At 39.7% G+C, this 18,884-nt stretch overlaps 1 protein-coding gene across 3 annotated transcripts in view; it reads left to right on the top strand.

Moving 5' to 3' along the window:
* The window catches only part of ARID4A (AT-rich interaction domain 4A), a 54,484-nt gene that overhangs the window by 15,436 nt on the left and 20,164 nt on the right, over window positions 1-18,884 (top strand). For 2 of the 3 annotated variants that reach the window (XM_064715843.1, XM_064715845.1), the window contains 6 exons: window positions 5,169-5,248; window positions 5,351-5,445; window positions 6,007-6,139; window positions 7,510-7,589; window positions 9,292-9,368; window positions 10,796-10,962. In XM_064715843.1, coding sequence (XP_064571913.1) covers window positions 5,169-5,248; window positions 5,351-5,445; window positions 6,007-6,139; window positions 7,510-7,589; window positions 9,292-9,368; window positions 10,796-10,962 — 632 coding nt within the window. The remainder of the gene's footprint in view (window positions 1-5,168; window positions 5,249-5,350; window positions 5,446-6,006; window positions 6,140-7,509; window positions 7,590-9,291; window positions 9,369-10,795; window positions 10,963-18,884) is intronic. The other variant, XM_064715844.1, reaches the window with a different exon arrangement.

Here is an 18,884-nt window from a genome sequence, read left to right as displayed (position 1 = left end):
AGCTCTGAGTGCCCCCACAGCTGGGTCCATCCATGGCACAGAGCAGTTGGCTTGTCCTGTCCTGTGCTTGTGGCTGCCCTGGCCATGGCTGCAGGGCTGGTCTGACCAGTTCCCAGCATCCTGCTGAGGTCCACGTGGCACCAGCATCATCTCTGGGTGTGCATGTGTCACCAGGAATCCAGAACCACAGCTGTTTGTCCACTGGGCTGCTGTTCTCCACCACCATGACCCACCATAAATTTATTCTTTTTAACATTTGCTTGTGTGGATTTTGAGGAAACCCTGTATTGTCCAGAGCCCTTCCATGGGATGTGTTTTCAGGTGCACCTGTGGCTCATAAAAATGCTGCAGTAACTCTGTTGGTTGCTCTCTGGAGAATCTAAAAAAAAAAAAGAACAGCACTTGGTGTTGTGTTTACACATGTTTAGGGAACAGGTGTGTAGAGAAGCAAGATTTTGTAGTGAAAAAATTAGTATTTTAACAGTAGAACCTTGTTACAAATCAACTGGATCTAAGCTTTGCTTTTGAAATCACCTTTGTTACTATGTGAACTGAGTGTTAAAAATATCTTAAAATTGTGTACAAACAATACTCTAGGGAAAGAAAGGAGGTAGACTTTTTTTCCATAATCTCTTTATGTGTAGCAATAGTAAGATCAACATTTCAGAAAAAGCAGTTTCAGGCAGCAGGCTTTTGTTTGTGAGGTGATGGTTTTCTATGAGTAGCCTCAAAGGTCACTCAAACTTCCCTGTCTTCTGGGATATTTCAAATATATTTTTGTAAGAGGAACTTGAGCTCACTTAAAAGAATTTAAAAATATTAAATGTGAGTTGTGTGGTGTCTCAGTAGCACAGAACAGTGCAGTACTTGCTCTTAAATCCTTTTGCAGTGATGGATTAGTGGTACAGCCCTTCTCTACAAGGACATTTAACAGGCCCTGCACAGCTCCTGGTACTTTTCTATATTGTTTCCACAGCTGGGCCCAAAATATCTGAAAATCTGCACACATTAGTCAAGACATTCCTAGACAGCATCTCTTGTAGTTCATAAATTGCTGCTTTGCCAGGCAGCCAGTGAGAATAATGCAGTGTGCACAGTGACACTGAGCAGCTTTAATTTGTGGTATGTACTTTCATTTCATTGTCTTGGTGACTTAAAAGTTTCTCAGTGAGTTGGGAAATGAGACCAAATTGTTTCCTTGCAGTGTAGAATCTAATCTCTCTTGGTTTGGGCAGCAGCACTAACACAGCTTGTTGGATTTGAAGATGCAGCCTTGAGGGTTGTTTTCCCTTGTAAGTGTGACAGAACTGTCACAGACACTGCCTTGTCCTGGTGACAGTGGTGGCTCTGTGGAAGTCATCTCATAACTGCCATGAGGATGTTCTCTCTGCAGTTCTGCTCTCTTCTCCTTTTTCTGTCTGGTTTTTTCTTTTTTCCTTAAATCTATTTATAATATAGCTATATATATACTTCTAAACAAGATGTAGTCAAACTGTTCTGTAGTATTTTGTGACAAGCTTCTTCACAGTTCCTAAAAATGATTTTGATTAGTTGACTGGTTAATATTATGTATTTAAATACATGAAAACTTGAGACAGGAGCAAAAAACTTGAGGCAGCCCTATTGTAAAGCCAGGGTCAGTGGATTTTTGCTGATGGTGTATATAAGTCTACTATAGACAGGAAATGGAAGATACCAGCTCATCAATAGCGAGTTTAAAGTTGCATTTTGAGGCACTGAACTTGTAGTAAATTTTTTTGTTTTAATTCTTGCAAAGTGTTGTATTGATCACCACTGGGAAGTCTGTTTTTATTTTTCTGTCCTAGATGAGGGTTGTGTAGATTTCCACAAACAGAAAAAACCCAATTCTGTTTCTTTCCTGTTACTGCAGGCAAGGTCAAGATGCAGCAAAATTCAGAAATTTTCCATTTTATTGTCACTGTTTCAATATGCTGTATGGAACATATTGGACTCAGTTCTTGGGACTAGACCAAGCATTATGGCAGAGACTGTTCCTCCAGGTTGTGCTGCTTACTCATCCCTTTCCCCCTTCTGTCAGTGTTCCTCATTAAGGAACGTGTTTGGAGGAAAGGGCTCTGCCCGGCAGAAATGTCACTTTTCTCCCTTCCTTCCCAGGATGCTCCCTTGGCTGTTCAGCAGTTCCTGGCTAGTTTGTATCCTTCCCTTCCCTTCCCCTTCCCTTCCCCTTCCCTTCCCCTTCCCTTCCCCTTCCCTTCCCCTTCCCCCCCCCTTCCCCTCCCCTTCCCCTCCCCTTCCCCTCCCCTTCCCCTCCCCTTCCCCTCCCCTTCCCCTCCCCTTCCCCTCCCCTTCCCTTCCCCTTCCCTTCCCCTTCCCTTCCCCTTCCCTTCCCCTTCCCTTCCCCTTCCCTTCCCCTTCCCTTCCCCTTCCCTTCCCCTTCCCTTCCCCTTCCCTTCCCCTTCCCTTCCCCTCCCTTTCCCTTCCCTTCCCCTTCCCTTCCCCTTCCCCTTCCCTTCCCCTTCCCTTCCCTTCCCTTCCCCTTCCCTTCCCCTTCCCTTCCCTTCCCTTCCCCTTCCCTTCCCCTTCCCTTCCCTTCCCTTCCCCTCCCCTTCCCCTCCCTTCCCCTCCCCTTCCCCTTCCCTTCCCCTTCCCTTCCCCTTCCCTTCCCCTTCCCTTCCCCTTCCCTTCCCCTTCCCTTCCCCTTCCCTTCCCTTCCCTTCCCTTCCCTTCCCTTCCCTTCCCTTCCCTTCCCTTTTCCCCCACCCACTGAGAGATGAGGCAATGGGAGGACCTCAAGGGCTTCTGCTTTTTCACCCCTGTTTTTTGGAAAGGCAGGACAGTAATTTCCTCTTTAGAGATGAGAATGGTGACACTGTAAACACATCCTTTGGTGACTCCACTGTGTCTGTGTGGATGGGAAGATGTCTCCTTTTCTTCTGTTCCTGTTTCCTGCCCTCTCCCTTATGAAACACAACCTTTAGGATTTTTGCTTTTGAAGAATTTGGAGTTGGAGCAATAACCTGTTGAAGGAATGAAGAACATTAATTTGAAATTTTTTAGTTTGATTGTTAGTTGTAGGCATTTTAGCTAGAGTCAAACAACCTTGCTTCTGGATGAGATTAAAAAGAGGAATGAATTTGCAGCTTAGAGTGTATTAAGTTCTTCTGACACGACTGTTATCACAGCTTCAAAATATCTCATAGCCAAAAACTGTGCCATCTGCCTTACTGCTTATATTTACAGAATCCTTCATGTTTGATACTGTGCCTTGGACAGACATTCCCTTAAATCCTCTAGGGCTGGCATTAAAGAGTCACTCACAGGGTGACATGGATATGAGCAGTACTTTGGTGTAGCAAATTTTGCTAAGAGTGAGATGGAAACCACAAGGCCTGTTTAGTTTAAGAAATGCTTGTATTTTTAAAGGTGCTGAGTTTATCAGGGTGAATTTCTGATTGCCCTTTCAGTCAGGCACAGTCAAGTGTTTTCCCTAGAGGAGAAGCAAGTTTCAAGTAGCTACAATTATGAAATACTTCAAGCATCATGATTAATTGGAGAGACTTCTTACTTGGCTCCACCTTAGTAACTCAAATAATTGATATTTTTGTATGACAAATGGGGCTATCCTTTCTCTGTTGAAACTTTATTAAAGTGATCACTTATGTAGATAAGGAAATCTTTGTTTATGCTGTTCTTTTACACTTTGTTGTTCTGCAAGGATGTTTTGCTCTAAGTTCTGCAGCCATGCTGGCAGTTGCAGGTGCTTTGTACATGTCCACAGCATAAATTGTTACTCTTGATTGTCATAATTTCCTTTGTGTCTTAATTTAAGTGTATTTTACTGAGGGTATTTTATTAGCCTTCAGTATTTATAAACTTAATCTTTTAAGGAGGAAAAACTGAATATGTCGTCTGCTTTATGAACAGTTTATTTGCTTTATCCCTCCTCTACTGGACTAGCTTTAAATAAAGAGATAGAGCTTCCAATTTTGGAGTTAATAAATAAAAAGAAGCAGTTTGGTTTCATTGTCAAGTATTAGGTTCTATTTGCTTTTTTCAATCAAGTTACTTGTTGCCAGTCACCAGCCATTTGTCCCCTAAAATGATTATTCTTGAAAATTTAGTAGTTTGAGATTTTTTGGAGGGGGAAAAGTGAATTGTGAGCCATTAAGATAATTCACTAGTGGAGCATATGGAGCATACCACAGCAGTATTTACTCTGAAGATGGAGGAACCTCAAAGCTTATCTTATCCAGCTTAATTAATTTTATAAGTATGCCAAAATTACTATACTGCTATGCACAGCACTCGAAACTTTCTTTCACTAGTGCACAAAGCCTGTTTTGAGTAGTTTAAATATGGAGAATTGTTCTGTTCTGCACTTTGACCCCATACAAATAAACTTGGACCTTGCTGGGATTCCAGCCTGCAGCCACCTGGGCTCTGCTCTTTGCAGTCAGGGGGAATTGGGAACTTTGCTTTTCTTCTCTTCAGGGACATTTTCCTGAAGAGGTTTTATCTAAACTGAAGAACAGATCTTTCTCAGCAAAGCTTGCAGTTGCCTCATGGTGTTCTGTCCTTCTGCTGTGTATTGATGGAAATTGATGGAACTTCCTCTTCACACACAGGATTTGTCCTAAATATTCCTTATCAAGTGTCAGACCTGGAATTGCAGCTTTCCAGTAGCTTGATCTGTTTGTAAGATGGCATTGATAGTGTAGCAGAAACTTGTTTTTCTTTCCATTGATCTTTCTGTGGGATTGCTCATAGCAAGAGGAGAAATAAAAAGTACCATATTTATTAAATGGTGATAAGTAAGGAAGAAATGTATAGGGTGGAAAAAAAAATCCACAAAACCAAACAAACCCCAGAGATTTCTAGATGATAGTAACTGGGGTGCAGCCAGGCCTGTGGTTTGAAATGTGCAGTTGTATTGATAAGAAGAATGTCTAAATTACACTGAGACTTGCATCCAAAGCCTTACTTGGTCCTGGCTTGAATCTCTCTGTGAAAATCTATTCCAAGACTGAATCCTGAATACTGACTTCCCTTTTGCTTGTGGACTAAAGAGAGAGTAAATTAGGCTTGAAAGTGATGTTTTAGAGAATGTTCTTGGTTGTGGGATAAGCAGTAGATTGGGATTGAGATGTGATCAGCTTGTGCTGATGGCTTTCTTGGCTTGCCCCTAGTTTTTGATGACGGTGATGAAAGGACCTTGAGACGAACTTCATTATGCTTGAAGGGAGAAAGGCACTTTGCAGAAAGTGAGGTAAGGCAGTGGTGGGCATGGAATTAAAAAGAAATATTTAATTCATATTTTTTTAATAACAAGATCTTGCAAACCATTGTTGTTTCCCCCTTTTCTGTGCAGACACTTGATCAACTGCCACTAACCAATCCAGAGCACTTTGGAACTCCAGTTATTGGGAAGAAATCAAATAGAGGGAGAAGATCTTCTCTTCCTGTGTGAGTTTTGGGAGTGTTCTGCTTTTCCTTTAGTGTTCTTTGCTAAAACTGAAGCAGTCCCATTGAATAAATGCTCTGTCACCTGAATTTTGTGCACAGCTGATGGCCATGGTCATATGCTGGCAATACTGTGAAATTGAAGGGTTTTTTTCCTGTAGTATCCTTCAGAACATTTCTGCTTCTTTCATCTAATAGGAAATGTAGGATTTTTTAACCTTCTTGATATTGAACACCGAAAAAAAAAAAAAGCTTTTTAATTTTTGGGGTAGAGAGCATTTTTCTGTTTCATGTCTGTGCACAATCAAAACCTGAGTCATGTCTCCAATTCTAACATGATGCTGTTGTAAAATACTGCTGCTTAGAAAGAATTCCTATAAAATTCCTCTTACTGAATAAGTGCACTTAATATTTAAGTGTATTTCAAGCAATTTCAGCTCTTAAAATCATAACTTGTTTTTGAAGCTTTGCGAAATAGGAAGAAAAATCTTTTTGTAAGCTCTTTTGGTTTTCAAGTAGTAACTTCAGACAAACTTTAAAATATGATACATTTTGATAATTCAGTACTGAAGATGAAAAGGAAGAAGAAAGTAGTGAAGAAGAGGATGAAGATAAGAGGCGCCTCAACGATGAATTGCTTGGCAAGGTTGTGAGTGTGACTTGTAATTCAGAGAAGGCAGACTGGTACCCAGCTTTGGTGAGTTCCTTCTGCAGCAAAGCTGTGAATGCACTCAGGCTAAGCTCTACTCCCATGGTGGCTAAAAATACAAGTGTTTGCAGTATCTCTGAAGAGTAGGAAAGCAGAGATTAACATTGATGTGTGAGTTAGTTTCGTGGCATTCAAGTGTTTTAGAACTGCATGCAAAATGATCAGTGTGTAATGATACTTTTCTTCTAAAAATAAAGTATGTTAGGACTTGCACTCCCAGGCAATTTAAGAGGATCTAAATTTATGAATTTTAATTGTAATGGGATTTGAATTTTTTTAATGTAATTGTCTTTTTGCCTAGACTTTCAGTTTTATGAAATACTGATTTCTTTGATGCTTGCATTTCACTGGTCAGTTACTCCAAGAGCAGATGTTGGTGCTTGTTTTTATTTGACTGCCTATAAATGATACAGCTTCTCATTGCCACTGCTGATAATAAATATACATTAAATAAATCCAAGTTCAAGTAGACCTCTATTGTAAAGGCAGAGACTTTGCATCTTATTGATACACACAAAAAGTTTACATGTGCATATTAAAAGTTGCTTTCTGTAGAAAAATTTTTGCTATTTTCAGAAATGGTGTAATGTAGAGTAAACAGCTGACACTGCCTTATCCACCTGTATGTACCTCAATTTAAAAAGTGATATTTTACATGTTCTGGCTGTAGCTCCTTTTAGTAATGACAGATTTTTATTTAACATGGTTCTGAACTGGTGGGTTAAGTACTTGGAGGTCATATATTTGCATTTAACATTTTCTGCTTTTATATGTTCTAGAGCAAAACAAACTTGTTCTGTTTGTGGTAATACAAATACTGCAAATGTATTTTTATCACTTGCTTTAGACCTAGAGATGATACTGCTGTGGAAGGATGTGGTGGATTCACAGTGGTTTATATTATCCACATCTCAATAAACAAAACAAACCAAAAAACCAACTTCAGTCTCAGTTTAAATGCCAAAAATCAGAAGCTAGTATAAAATAAGTGAGTTTGTGACTTTTTAAATAGATGCTTTTAAAAGTTTTGTGTGAACAAGAACTTTTAAGCAGAGTGAATGAACAGGATCCTGTGATGTGACCTCAGCAGATTAGTTTCCAAATGAAAGTTTAGACTTTTTTGGCTTGTACAGAACAAGTCAATAGCTTGGGGTAAATTGCTTCTTGAAATGTGTTGTTGTTGTTGGCCTTAGTAGTATAAATGGAAGTAGGTTTGTTTATCCAGTACAGGAAATATAATAGAAGAAACAGCAATCAGAGTTTATATTTCTTTCCTTTCAAGATCAGGTGTTTGTTTGGTTGGTTTTGGTGTGTAGTTTGTTTTTTTTTACAAAGGAATGTTTTATTTGGCTCCTCAGGTGGTGTCACCGAGCTGCAATGACGATGTCACCGTGAAGAAGGACCAGTGTTTGGTTCGATCCTTTGCAGATTCCAAATTGTAAGTGGCAGCTCACTTTGCTGAGATATCTGTGGGGGGAAACTGGGAAACTCAGCACATCTTGCTCCTGGAGATGTTCTTTCTTCCAAAAGGAAAGGGTGCAGTTTCTGTAATGCTGGATGGACACATTTGGCATTCACAATCTATTTCCAGCTGACTCCTTCTGTGCTTCCTCACCCTTCTTTCCGTTGTGTGTAGCAACAAGAATTCATTGAATCAAGAAAGTTTCTGGTGCATCTTCATGTAAAAATATCAACAGCTTAAAGTGTAAACACCTGGATGTTTTTACTTTTTTTTTCATAATTTTTATCCTTAAAAGTTAATTTTGGTTTTAATTTTTTCCCTTACTGCATTAAATTAACTTCTTTATGGGTGTCAGTTGTAGTAGTTTGAGTGTCTGCTTTATTACCTCTAGTGCCCAGATGTCCATAGCTGTTTAGAGAGTTTATAAAGGTTCAGTCTCCTTTTTTTTAATGGAAAAGAGAATTCAAATAGAATTGTTAAGGAAAATGTTTACAGAATCTGAATCACATTCCTTCAAAAAGAAAGAAAAGTCCTGTTAGTCCATCCTCCACTCCAAAGGGAAGAGGGAGGAGAGAGGGACAGAGATGTCTTACATAATGAATTATGTATTCATAAGAGCATGAAGGCTGCTTTGGGGTTTTTTAAAAGGCTGCTGCCCTTTATTTCTCTTCACTGTTATTGCATTGCATCTGTGGTAACACATTGTAACTAAAACTTCCTTGCCAAAGGCCACCTGTCACCCTCTTTCTTTCAAAGGGAGCAGTTTTTGATTTTTGATAGCCATGATTTTGAGTAGGTTATTTAGTTGATTACTGAAATGTACTTCAAATACCTGAAGATTTGGTTCATTTTGGCCTCTTCATTTGGATATATCATCAGCCTTCTGGATAAGCCTGGCTCTGAGCTGAAGGTTAAATGTTACTGGTAAAACATCTTGATCTGCTCTGTCTGATTTATTTTTTCTCCCCTTAGCCTAATAGCTTTAACTTCAGAAAATGACAGCCTCTGATTTGTGAAGTTTTGCTCCAGATTTTCTGAAATAATGAAAGAAGGAAAAAAAAATGTGTTAGACTAACTCACTTGTAAGGCTCTCCCTGCATTTTGGTTGGGATTTCTCTTGTAACTCAGTGACTGGATATCCAGTATGACTTTGGAACAGAGCAACCTCCATATGTTTTGCTCTGAGAACACTTTTGTAATTTAAAAATTAAAATCAACTGTCTATCAATGCAAATCTGTGAATTGGCTTCACTGTTGTTCTGTGCTAGTAAAAAGGCATTTTGAAAATAGAGGACTTTTCTGTCCTCTTAGCTAGATCCTTGTTCTGGAGAGCAGCTGTTGAATATTGTGCATATTTTCAGTTCAGAATTTTTTTTTTTTTTGCCTGCATGTTTAACCTTTGCAAATTTGTGCAGATTAAGCAATTAAAATAAAGGACATTTACCAAGTTTTCTTAATTACTTAAGGATGCTTTAATGCCTGGATTTCAAAGATTGGAAACTTACCCTGGGTAACTTACTCTTGTGTTTGGACCATACAATAACAAGAGCCTTAGACAATTAGTTGTTAGCAAGGACCTTGCAAGTGAATTATAATTGAAAATTTTAGAAATTGCTCTTTTTCTAAATCAAATGCTTGCATTTCTGTGATGTAATCACAAAACCTTATTTTTTTACAGTTACTCAATAGCAAGAAAAGACATTAAGGAACTAGATCTTCAAAACTTACCAAAATCAGAGGCCTCTCCTAAAAAAGGTAATTTAAAATAAATTCTAGGTTTTTAAAATAAGTCATTTCATACAAAGGTTCTTTTAACATTTGCTGATAAATGATGACCTGTTGATTTCTGATAATTGCTCTTGGATATTTTGTGAACAATTTTAAATGGGAGAAATTAGAGAAACTTTGGATGTAACTTTGTCTAGTAGAAATCTTCTTTATTTGATTTTTATTTCATTATTTTGATCCAGTCCAAATTTGTGGAAAATGAATAGAATATTTTCAGTGTAGTCTATTTGAAGTGTCAGTGAGCAATGGAATATAGACTTACCTCTCCTAATGCTAAAATTTTGTGCTATTGCTCAAAACACATCTTTACTTTAAAGATACCCAGACAGCAGGGTGTACACTTCATAACAAGTCTGTGATTAATGTTTAATTTAAAAATATAATTACAGAATTGGATGAATGGATAGATGACATGGATACCAGAATCCATCAAAACATGAAATGTGTTAAGGAGAAATGTTTTGATTGTATTTATTAAAAATTATAATTAAAAATGCCACCCAGCAACAAGAAAATCCCCACTCAACAACAGTATCTGGTGTGACTAAAGGTGTGCAGCAGCTGCTTAACAAGCCAAAATTTAAAATGCTTCAAATAAAAGGTTGAAGTGGTTTTGATTGATTTCTCTAATACTATATGATTTCTCTTCTACTTTGTTCTTAATAGCTGTTTCACAGTACAAGAACTTTAGAACAGCAAAAAAAAAAAAAGAACAGATGCCAGGTTTGAGATAAATTGAAGAAAGGGATTTTTTTTTCCTGTGGAGAACATAATTGGGTTGTGACATTCCTTGCTACAAGGGAATATTTTGGAACCAAAGGCACTAATGGTTTATGGTTTCAAAAAAAAAAAAAAGAGAGTTGAGACCAATGTCTGGAGGTTTTTCTGTCAGCAGTGTTAAAAACTGGTGCCTTTTCTTCTCTGCTAACACTGAACAGTTCATTGCAGTATGTTCTTCTTTTGGGTGTTTTTCTGCCTCCTTTATTAAAGTCTTTTATTGTGACTGAGGGGCAGATTTTGGGGTTATCTGGGTTTGTTTTGCTTTGTTGTTTTCCACCCTTGGAGCACCTCTGAAAGGGAAAGAATTTGAGGTATTTCCATTTTACAAATGTAACTTGTGCCTGTCCCATCACTCCTTTGCTCACTAACATGTTTTCCCTCTGTTCCAAACATTAATGTCACATCTCTTTGGGCAGTGCTGGTTTTTGTTTTCTTTTTAAATCTAAACCATGGTATTTTGAAAGAGCAAAGTAAGCCACGGTGCTTGATTTGTGATGGATTCATTGCATTTCAGTTGGTGTTGTGATTTACAAGAAGGTTGAAAAGGAAATAAAAAAAGCTTTGTGGCTGTGAATGCTGCAGCTGAGGTAAAGCCAGGGCCCTTTCCCCTCTAGGGCTACAGGAGGCAAGCACGTTTCTCAGCAGCAGGGCTGTGCCTAGGAACTGGAAAATGGACATCAGTGAGATCCTGGAGTCCTCCAGCAGTGATGAGGAGGATGGAGCTGCTGCAGAAACTGATGAAGAAGAGCCAAAAAGAGAAGAGAAAACAGAGGAAGTGGCGGTGAGTCTGCTCAATTTCAGCCATTTTTTGGACAATCTCAGTCATCTTTCAGGGATAATTTCATGACTGGCTTGCCTGAAAATCCTGCACTTTCCAACATGCTGTTCTCAGACTCAGCTCACTTCAGTGTCTTTTCTCTCTGCTACAGTTGTCTCTGTTGGGATTTTTGAACAGTGGCAAGTTGTCTCCTGTTACCCATCTCAGAAACTAAATTCAAGGCAGAGAAGAGTGAAAGGTTCTGGGTCAAAAGAAAAGGCAAAACCTAAAAACTTAGGTTGAGCCTAATAGTAGTAATCCACCTTAAATACAGTATCTTTGTATTTCTCTTCTGTAATTTCCTTTTGCATTTTTCTTTGTATGTGTTAGAACTCTAGACACTAAAAATGTTAAAATTTCTATACTAAAAAACACAAACCCTCAGGAGAACAGTACATTTGACCTGAAGCCATGGAGAAAGCTTCCAGAATTAATTAATTATACTAAAATTATTTGTATATAATTTAAATAAAAACTTCTAATATCACAAAATAAAAACCTTAGAATTTAAAGTTTTAAAATATAGTAATATATATACAACAAAAACTAATCCTTCTTCTTCACCCTCTTCATAAATTTATGTAATATTCTGTAATTATAGAAAAAAGTCTGCATTGCAGACTTCAAATAACTAATTATTAAACTAAAAAATAATTTTAAAATATTTTTAATAATATTAAAAATAATTTTAAAAATAAAAATGATTCACATTATATTTAAATATAATTTTTTAAATTATTTAACCTTTAAAAATCTTATAAAGATAATAAACCATTTTTTAGCCTATTAATAAAATACTGTAGAAGGCATGTGTATGTAGGTTACATAAAAGTAACTTGTTTCAGTAAACAGGAGTGTGGTTTTAAAAAGACAAAAATTTCAAGCAAAAGCAGGAGGTTGAAACTATGAGCTGATTCACAGGGCAATAAATGCTGCTTAGGAGCAGCAGAGCAGAGACCTTGGTGCCTGTTAGGTTGGGAATCACAGAATGACGTGGTGCATGCACTTTCTGTCTGACGTGCTGTGGCTTGTCCTGACTGGGACAGGAATTCATGGAGAGCAGCCTGTGGAGAAGAGCTTGGGTAAAAGGCTGGATTTGAGCCAGCAGCGAGTGCTTATGGTTCAGAAAGCTGAACGTGCCCTGGGCTGCCTCAAAAAGGGAATTCTCACTTTCCTCTGCCCTGTGAGACCCCTCTGGAGCTCTTGGTCCTCAGCACACAGGGAGCGGTGGGGGCTGCCCCAGAGGAGGCCGTGGAGCTGCTCCAGCCTGAGAGCTGGGGGTGTTCTCCTGGAGAGCCCCTCCAGGGCATAAAGGGGCTCCAGGAGGGCTGGAGAGGCACTTTGGAGCAAGGGCCAGGGGGAATGGCTTTAAACTGACTGAGATTTAGGTTAGACATGAGGAAGGAATTCTTGGCTGTGAGAGTGCTGAGGCCCTGGCACAGGCTGCCCACAGAAGCTGTGGCTGCTCCTGGATCCCTGGAATTGTTCCAGGCCAGGTCGGACAGGGCTTGGAGGAGCCTGATCTGGTGGAAGGTGTCCCCATGCAGGGAGTTAGACCTGGATGATTTTAAGGTCCCTTCCAACCCAGGGATTCCACGTGATTCCACGATTCTCATAAGAACAGCTTTTTCTGCATTCGAATATTTCAAGTGGCTCCTTTTCCATGAAGTTAACCAGTTTCCTCATGCCATCAGAACTGCTTTTACAGAATTCTCTTCTATTTCTGCGCCCTGCTTGTAACCTGGATGTTAGATTTAAAAGCATGGGCGGAGGTGGGGGGTGGGGAGGGGAGAGGAGGCACTGCGGGATTTATTTGTTCTCACAATACCCCCAAAACCACGACCCGCGGAGCCCCGGCGCGGCCTGTGCGTGTGGGCAGGAAGGTCAAAGGCCGCTTCCCTTTCCCTTCCCTTCCCTTCCCTTCCCTCACGGAATGGCCGATGGCGCTTGGCGGCGGCCTCGGCGTTCCCAGGGCAACCGGGAGCGGGCGCGGCGCCTGCGCGGGGAGCGGCCGCGGGAGCCGGGGCTGGCCGGGGGCTCGGAGATGGGCTGGCCCTTCCTCTGCCTTTCATCTAATGCCTCGCGTTCTCCTTAGTCTCCCTAGTTCTTTTGATTAGTATTTTTTTATTATTTTTTTTTTCCCCCTCCCCGTGCGGAAGAGAATGTAAGTAATGCCGGTTAACCGCGGCCGCCGCGCGGGGAGAGAGAGCGAACGCGAGCGAATATTTGGAAGTCAGGCTGAAAATATGTGCAGGCAGTGGGCAGATTAGATAGAAAGGAAGTAAAACCATTTTACGTTTGAAAGAATGCAGCTGCTAGGTAAGGATCGGGTGCTTGGATGTGTGATGTGAGCGTGGTGCTTGGGGATGGGGGTTTGACTTGGGTTTCTGAGCTGGGAACTGTCTGCTGGAGCTTGCAGCCAGGGGAGATCTTTCCAGGTAAAAATAAAAAAAAATAGACAATAAAAATCTATTTTTAGATGGGTATTTTATGCTCGGGTATCAGTGTTTTGGAAAATGGAGGAGATGGCTGTGTAAGAATAATGGTATGATAAGATAAATCTGAGATGAATGTGTGCAGAAATGTAAAATCCTCTGGGTTTTTTCCCCTCTGTTTGCAGTGAAAAAGACTGAATAGGCCACATTTTGCAGGGTGTGAACTGTTGCAGGCTCTATTGCTCTGTCTGTATTAACATTGGTTAAAATTTCAGAGTATCAATCACTGAAAATCAAGGATTGCTGTACTAGTTTTCTAGTATCCATTTTTATTATCAGTTTTCATGCCTATTGCATAAAATGCTGTGTGTTTCAAACAAAGAAGGGGGAGGGGGAAGCTTGGTGATTTAAAAAAAAAAGAAAGACATTCCTGTAAAAGCAATAGAGATTATTTTTAAAGAAGGATGTTAATGTAAAATAGTGAAGCAAAGGATTCCAGACAGGTGGATGTGCTGATAGGAGAAGCTGTGGAATCCATTATTTGCAGGTGACAAGTAGGAATGTAAGGTGAGCATCTTCATGCTGAAGCAGTGTAACAGAGGGTAGATATGAATCTTTTTAGATAATGTCACAGCAGAACTGACATGATGGCCTATTAAGTCAGATTCCTGGTTCAGCTGTTAAAATACATATTTTTAATTGTGGGCCGTGCTAGATACTGCAACAGACAGCATTTAGGGAATTTAAGGAATTTCTGTTTTTTTCCCTAGAAAGGCAGTAATACTGGCTGCAGAGAGATTTGACAAGTGAGTGATTGGGGGGTTTTTTTTGCCTGTATTTGAATACAGATGTTGAATTACTAAAATTTTACATTTTATGCAGTGCTTCCTTTTATTAATCAAGGTCAAAAAATGCTTCTGTCCATCCTCTCCCAGAATATTCTCAGTAGGCTTTTTGTTTTAGCACTGTAATTGGTTATATTATTAGAGATAGGAGTGAGATTATTAAAAATACCTTTTTATTTCCCCCCATTCCCATCTTTTGGTGTGCACAGCAGCTTTGCTGACAAGGCCTGTCCAGCTGCTGCCCAGGCATGATAGGCCATCATTAAATAATCAAATGGACACAGACCTACTTAATATATAATCACAGGATAAAGTCAGTCAGAAAAGTCTAATTCTGGAATGGAAAGGATCCTTTTTTTCTGAAGTAGGATCTTTTATAATGATGATGGAGCAGAGAGATCTGCTGGAGCTGGTCTCATTAGATCCTGCCATTTTTCCAGTAACTAGCTTAAAAATCTGCAGCTTTATTTTGACAGAAACTTATCTTTCTAAGTGTGTTGTCTTTTGTGGCATCTTTAAGAGGTGGTGGAATTTTAAACCAGGTTTACAGGGCTTTTGTGAGCTAAGGAGAGGGAACAAACATGGGGTTGGTTTGGTGCTCCTCCTCCTCACCCCTGGTGAGTGACTTGTGTGGTCCAGAGCAGACTGGGAAGGAGGACAATGTGGAAATTGCTTGTCATGGGCTCTAACAGGGATTGCATTACACAGAGCTACTCAGCATGTTCAAATTGCTGGAATTTTGGTGATACATGGTGCAACTCAGGATTATTTTCCATTAGCAATTAAGATTTTAATAACACATTTCATAAAAAGTGAAAAAAATCCAGAGGTATTATAAAATCTTTATTGAATGAAAATGAAAAGAATAATTCAATTAATTTGAATCCAGATAAAAATCTGAATATTGCTTTTGCTTCTTACCCATTTTTCAACATGTCAGAGGAAGATAGTCAACTGTGTTTGGAGGGTACATTTGGCAGCCTGTGCACTGCAGCTAAAAGGAAAGAGAAAATCTTAACTCCAGTATCTCCACATAGAAACAAAGCTTTTGGAATCTTGAACATTACCTGATTTTTGTTCAAAACAAGTTGTATCTCCTACTGTATTTGCTTGTCATGAAGCTGTTCTGTCAGGGAAGAAGAATCTAATCTAAACATAAAGCAGTGAAGCAAAGGATTCCAGCCAGGTAAATGTGCTGGTAGGAGAAGCTGTGGAATCCACTGAGATCCATCACATTGGATTCTCAAGCTTAAATATTGAAATCCTCCCTGTTTTACAAGGGGATGTGTAAGCAATATTTGGGTTTGGCTGTGTCTCCCTGGGAGCCATTCTGATTCCATTAAAATGAAGATCTTAACGTGCAGTTATTTCAGATATCTTCTCAGTACACGTTCTCCACAGATCCATCCACTGAAGACCAGACTAAAGGCAAGAAATTTCTTCAGAAAAACATTCCAGGTCTCCATGGCTCATTGAGGGAAGAGTTGTGGCACCTGCAGGTGTTTGCCAAGAGGGATTTTCTTCAAGGCTTGTTTCTGACAGTCACCTGGAGGATGGATGTGTGGCATGGTTAATGGGGTGCATTCATTTAACCTTTTTAAGGTTCTTGCATCACAACAGCATCGAAAAAATCAGTCACAGTTGCTTTACATTGTTGAAAAGGGAAGATGCCAGAGGCATTTTCCAATGTTCCTATTCTGCAAATAAGCAAGGATTTCAGTTCTCATAAGTTATTTCCATATATTTTATTAGCATTAAGTCCATAAAGGAAGGATGAGAAATCCATGATGTGTTTTAGGAGGCTTGAAATTCCTACAAATAATCAGTAGTTGACTATTAAAATATTTACATTTTGCTTCAAAATAATTCTTGTTCCCTGTGTAGGCTCTGCTCTCAGTAACTGTGGGAGATCACATAAAATCATTCCCAAATTGCCATGTCTGTTGCAGCCTATTTGTATTTTAAAATAACATTGAAATAGCTGACTCTGAAAGTTCAATACAGGAAAAGAGTCATTTCAAAGATAATGAAGGGTGATATCCAGAAAGAAATGGTTTATTAGATACTAAGAAAAAATGATTTCCTGTGAGGATGCTGAGGGTGCCCAGAGCAGCTGTGGCTGCCCCATCCCTGGAAGTGTCCAAGGCCAGGCTGGAGCAGCCTGGGATAGTGGAAGGTGTCCCTGCCCATGGCAGGAGATGGAACAAGATGGGTTTTTAGGTCCCTTCCAATCCAAACCAACCTAAGATTCTGTGATTTATATATATAAACCCCCCCAAGCAGCTGTGATGTGTAATGCACAGAATAGCCTTTAAAAATAGCTAAACATTGATTAGCAAATCCTCCTTCTCATGCATGTGTGCATTTGTAGGAGTTGTGGCTACTGTGAAGCACAGCCTGCACCATGCCATGCAGAAATGTTCTTTAGAGCCTTCCTTGCTCACAGTTTTATGCAAAGAGGCATTCTCAGAATGTCACTCCAAGGGAAGTTGCAAACTGAGGCACAGCTCTGGAATGAGTCATTGTTGGTTTGTGGAATTTCTGGTTTCTTGTTGGTATAAATTAACATTTGAAGACCATGCTCATCTCCACGTGGTTCAAAGCTGTTAACTTGTTGCAATCAGTTTAATTCTTGTCATTTCCTTAATTAGTTTTCAAGCTCAGCTTTAGAAAGCAAATGTGCAAGTGATGAAATCTCATTGAAGTACTGTGAAGCAACAAAATTACATTTACTGTAATTCTGGCAGCTTGTCTTGATCATCTCTTCCTCTGAACTCCAAATCCTGTGGATGCTGCTCTTCCTCTTCACCTGCATTTCTTTCACAGAAGCATTTATGGTCCTGTCAGTCTATTTATAACATAAAAGAGAGATCTGTCCCTGGTAGCTCCACCTTGGATTGCCTGAGTTCAGGGTGTACGTGCTTGGAGGTAGAGATTCATTCTTTCTTTTGCAGAAGCAACTATTTCATCCTTTGTGCTCCCACTCAGCTCTAAAGGTTGGCACCCACAGAAGCTTGAACATCTTTCTGAAGAGTAAATGATGAGTCAGGATAACAGAGCCACATTCTTGTTGAAAATCATGCTAAGGACAGAGGCAAAGCTCATGGTGAATTAGGTGACTCAAAACCAAATGAAGCAAAACCAGTCACAAGTGTTCTACACATTTCTGTGTGCTTCATGGTGCTGGTGCTCACCAGATAGATTTAGAAAATACATGAATGCTGATAATGTTCATAAGAAATGGAGTTGGGAAGGGAACATGTCCATTATACAAAGATAAAAATATAATGTTCATGATCAATTTTATTGTTTTACTGTTTCCAGTGTTCTCTAACAGATGTGGCCTGCTTGTCAGAAAGGAAGAAAAAAAATCTCAAACCCATAAAATTTCAATCTTTAAATTAGAAAAGGGGCATCTTAGAGATTTTTATTTATTTTCATTTAAATGAAATTCAGCCTCTCATCCTGAAACTATCAAGTTTTTCTCATGTTGCATTTAGCTGTGGGTATTGGATGAGCAGCAGAAAGGTCTCAGTTTTGAACTCTTGCAGCTTAAAATTTTCATGTTGCTTTGCCTCTCACTTGGACTTACCTTTGGCTATAGTCTCCCCCTTTTTGCAATATCCCTATAAGAAAAAAATGAAATGGAGAGACAGAACTCTCTTCAGTAACAGGTTTTAAATAATTATCGCTGTAAACTTACTTCTGCCCAGTCTAAAATGGGCACAAATGCCTGGATAGTAGCTGTGAGTTGTGGAGAGCAGCACTGTCATCCTGTTCCATTTGCTCTCTGATGGTGATCACAGGTTCTGGCATCAGCATTTCTCAGGTGTTTCCCTGATTTGGGTGCAGATTTTACAGCAGCTTAGATGAACCCCCCTGGCAGGAGGTTGGGACTGGGTGATCTTTAAGGTCCATTCCACCAAACCCATTCTCTAATTTTATGATGGCTGATATATTTATAGTCAAACTCAGAACAGCAAACGCTCTGTGGAATTCTTTAATGTCCAGTTCCAAACAGATAACCCTGGTAAAAAAAAAGACATTTAATCCTCATGTTGCAGTAAGCATATCCAGGAGGGGTTGGTCTTTGTCATTTTGGCCAGAAGCAGAAGAGCAGCTGATGCAGGCTGTGTTCTGTGGTGGCAGTCACTCAGGGCTCACTCAGGGGACTCCTCAGAAGGTTCTGGTGCCTGCTCTGCCCTCAGTGCCAGGCACAGTTCAGCCTCCCTCTGTCAAAGGGCTCTTAAACCACCAACAGAGAGAAGCAGCTGCAGACTTTGGGATGTCTCACACAGGTGGATGATTATTGCAGCCAGCTTTTATGTCCCCACCCTATAACACTTTTCATCTTCCCTTTTTGCTTTTCTTCATCTGCATTTCTTCCACTCAGTCTCAGTGGAAGGGCTAAATTCTGGCTGCAAGATTGCTGTTTCTAGCCTACATTTCTGCTGTTCTGACCCACAGTTCTGGTTTGGCTTTGTGCCCACACAGAAGAAATGGCTTTAATTCAACTATTCAGAAGTATTTCTGGATGTTTACTGTTATTAGATGTATTTAGTTTGCACAGTTTGAGCTGTATTGCCTTCAGCCAGTAAACATTACA

The sequence above is a fragment of the Zonotrichia leucophrys genome, chromosome 5 (genome assembly GCF_028769735.1).
Source record: "Zonotrichia leucophrys gambelii isolate GWCS_2022_RI chromosome 5, RI_Zleu_2.0, whole genome shotgun sequence".
Lineage (NCBI taxonomy): Eukaryota > Metazoa > Chordata > Aves > Passeriformes > Passerellidae > Zonotrichia > Zonotrichia leucophrys.
The sequence above is the reverse complement of the archived record's forward strand: the minus strand, read 5'-3'. Positions and strand labels throughout refer to the sequence as shown.